The sequence below is a fragment of the Octopus bimaculoides genome, chromosome 11, assembly GCF_001194135.2.
Source record: "Octopus bimaculoides isolate UCB-OBI-ISO-001 chromosome 11, ASM119413v2, whole genome shotgun sequence".
Lineage (NCBI taxonomy): Eukaryota > Metazoa > Mollusca > Cephalopoda > Octopoda > Octopodidae > Octopus > Octopus bimaculoides.
In genome coordinates, this window is record NC_068991.1 from 67,530,152 (window position 1) to 67,532,953 (window position 2,802).

Here is a 2,802-nt window from a genome sequence, read left to right on the forward strand (position 1 = left end):
AGAGAGAGAGAGAGAGAGAGAGAGAGAGAGAGAGAGAGAGAGAGAGAGAGAGAGAGAGAGACTTATAACATGACAGAAGTAAATTGCTTACAGAATCGCAGGAAAAGAAATGATTTGACCATTCTGCAGAGGACTTGAAGAACTATTATTCATCATTCTTTAAAGATAAATTAATGCAAAGTCGGAGGAAAATGTATTTAAGCAATATTCCAGTTGTAACCCTTTAGTATTTAGACCAGCCATATGAGCCCCTAATATTCTGCCAGTGATATGTTAAAACTGGCCAGGTCCAGCCTCTCACACTTACCCTACAATGCAATTCTAAAATTAAACAATCACATCATTGAAATCTCGAAGCTAGGAGATTATCCTTGCTTGATTCAAAACAATGTGAATAAATAAGTATTATTCGATAGAGTGATCTGAATGATAATTTCTAATTAGGTTTTTGATGCTCCACTGCAAAGAATACATTAATGTTAACTTAGCTTTTGTCGTGATATAAACAGTATGGTAGGATTGGGTGGATTATGGTACTGAAATGGTATTGACAATTGTAAAATTCATAGCAACTGCTGTTGCAGTTCAGTTACAGATTCATCCTGATCATGTGGAAATGTTCTGTGCACATGTTAGTTAACAACATGATATGTATCAGTGATACCATTCCTACATGTGTCATCAATAGTATTTGCACATGTATCAGAAACACCACCATTACCATGTCTCAGTAATAATAACAACACTACATATGTCAGTAATACGAACAATTAGATAACAATTATTCAGGTTGTTTTTAAATCAGCTTTACAACTTCCACAATTTATTCTATTCTATCACCTAGATATGTGGTGTGCAACCAAAGGAGCCCATGTAGAAGTGTTCTGATGTTTCTAATAAAACTTTGTTTTCCAATAAACTCTGAGTTATCCTTATTTTAAAAATTTTTTTCTGAATTTTTTCAGAAAATTTATGGCCACGCTATCATCATCATCATCGTTTAACGTCCGCTTTCCAGGCTAGCATGGGTTGGACGATTTAACTGAGGACTGGTGGACCAGGAGGCGACACCAGGCTCCAATCTGATTTGGCAGAGTTCCTACAGCTGGATGCCCTTCCTAACGCCAACCACTCCGAGAGTGTAGTGGGTGTTTTACATGCCACCGACACGAGGGCCAGTCAGGCGGTACTGGCGACGGCCATGCTCAAAATGGTGTATTTTACGTGCCACCTGCACAGGAGCCAGTCCATCGGCACTGGCAACGATCTCGCTCAAATTCTTTTCACATGCCACTAACACAAGTGCCAGGGAGGCGATGTTGGTAACGATCAACGGCCACGCTCGAAATGTATTATAATATTGGATATCATGTATTACAATTATATGACAATCATACATGTTATGATATATCACAGCATATAGTATTAGTAGCAACAATGTGTTATGAGTAGTACCAATGTTGTCACAGCTATTACTAGTACTGATACCAAATTGACACATCTGTTGGCTGTAGCCATTATCACCGTTTATACTAAGTTCCAAAGACTGAACTTACTTGGTACCACATTCCTTGTCCGAAAGGATGTTCTCGAGTTACATTTGTACAGAACCACACCCGACCTTGGGTATCCACACACCAGCCAATGTTGTTGTCACCTAATGCGATATTCATCATTTCAGGAACATGCCAGTTAGATGGGCTGTTATAATAGAAGGGAAAACAACAACAACAATAATAATAATAATAATAATAATAATAATAATAATAATAATAATAATGATGATAATACAATGCATCACTTCAGTGTCCAAACATGGGGATATATACACTGAGGTACAGGAATGTACACATGGAGACAAAAAGGATATAGAAATGAAAGTAAACAGATATAGACATAGAAGTATAGAAATGCAGTGATAAGTAATTTCTTTTTGGTTAATGAAAAAAAAATAATCAAAAAACTGTTGCTAAAACTTACAAGTAACTTATCTACCAAATTTCGTTTTGGGTTTGACATTTACAGTGCTTACTAACACACATACACAGAGATAAATAACTGAGTGAGTTGGTTGTGTCGCTACTAAGTCATACAAATATCAGCATGGTAAATGAATATATGTTGATGACATCAAAAAAAGCTTTCTTGTATGTGAAATATATAATAGATACATGAGCAGTTCTTTCATCATCATCATCGTTTAACGTCCGCTTTCCATGCTAGCGTATTTAGCCAGCAGTAATCCTAATACTCTTTAGATGCAGTAGACATTGTCAGTCAACCAGGGGTGGGGATTTAAAAGCACTGGCTAATCTGCTTCTCTTAGGTAAAGGTTATAGAACCACATTACATTGGCATCTATGGTTCCTGTCATAAATCGTAGAAATACATGGCTATATTCATAGTTCCAAGCACAGGTTATAATGCATTGCTATGATATATTTATGATTCTCAACATAGATGACTGAAACACATTACTGTGATACATGTATGGCTCCAGATATAGATAATAGGAACATGTTGCCGTGATATCCATAGTTACGAGACCTTGGGAAGACTTCAAGTAAATGTTTTATTTTTTATTTACAAGTAATCGCCAGGTAACTTGCAAGCAGTATTTATTAAAAACATGTGATTTATGTATGAGGCAAAAGCTGAAGCTACAATACTAAAAACATAAAAGAGTGAGGTCTGTTTACTGTTGTGACTTACATATGAATAATACATACATATATATATATATAAGTTAGAAAGATGAAGGTATAAAGATGAAGACATATATATATAAAGACTGAAAGACAG

General features: G+C 35.8%; 1 protein-coding gene across 1 annotated transcript in view; it reads right to left on the reverse strand.

Annotated features, from left to right (window-relative positions):
- Nucleotides 1-2,802, reverse strand: part of LOC106873891 (tectonin beta-propeller repeat-containing protein 2) — a 54,450-nt gene that overhangs the window by 13,816 nt on the left and 37,832 nt on the right. The window contains exon 10 of the mRNA XM_014921416.2: nt 1,557-1,701. Within this exon, the coding sequence (XP_014776902.1) occupies nt 1,557-1,701 (145 nt within the window). The remainder of the gene's footprint in view (nt 1-1,556; nt 1,702-2,802) is intronic.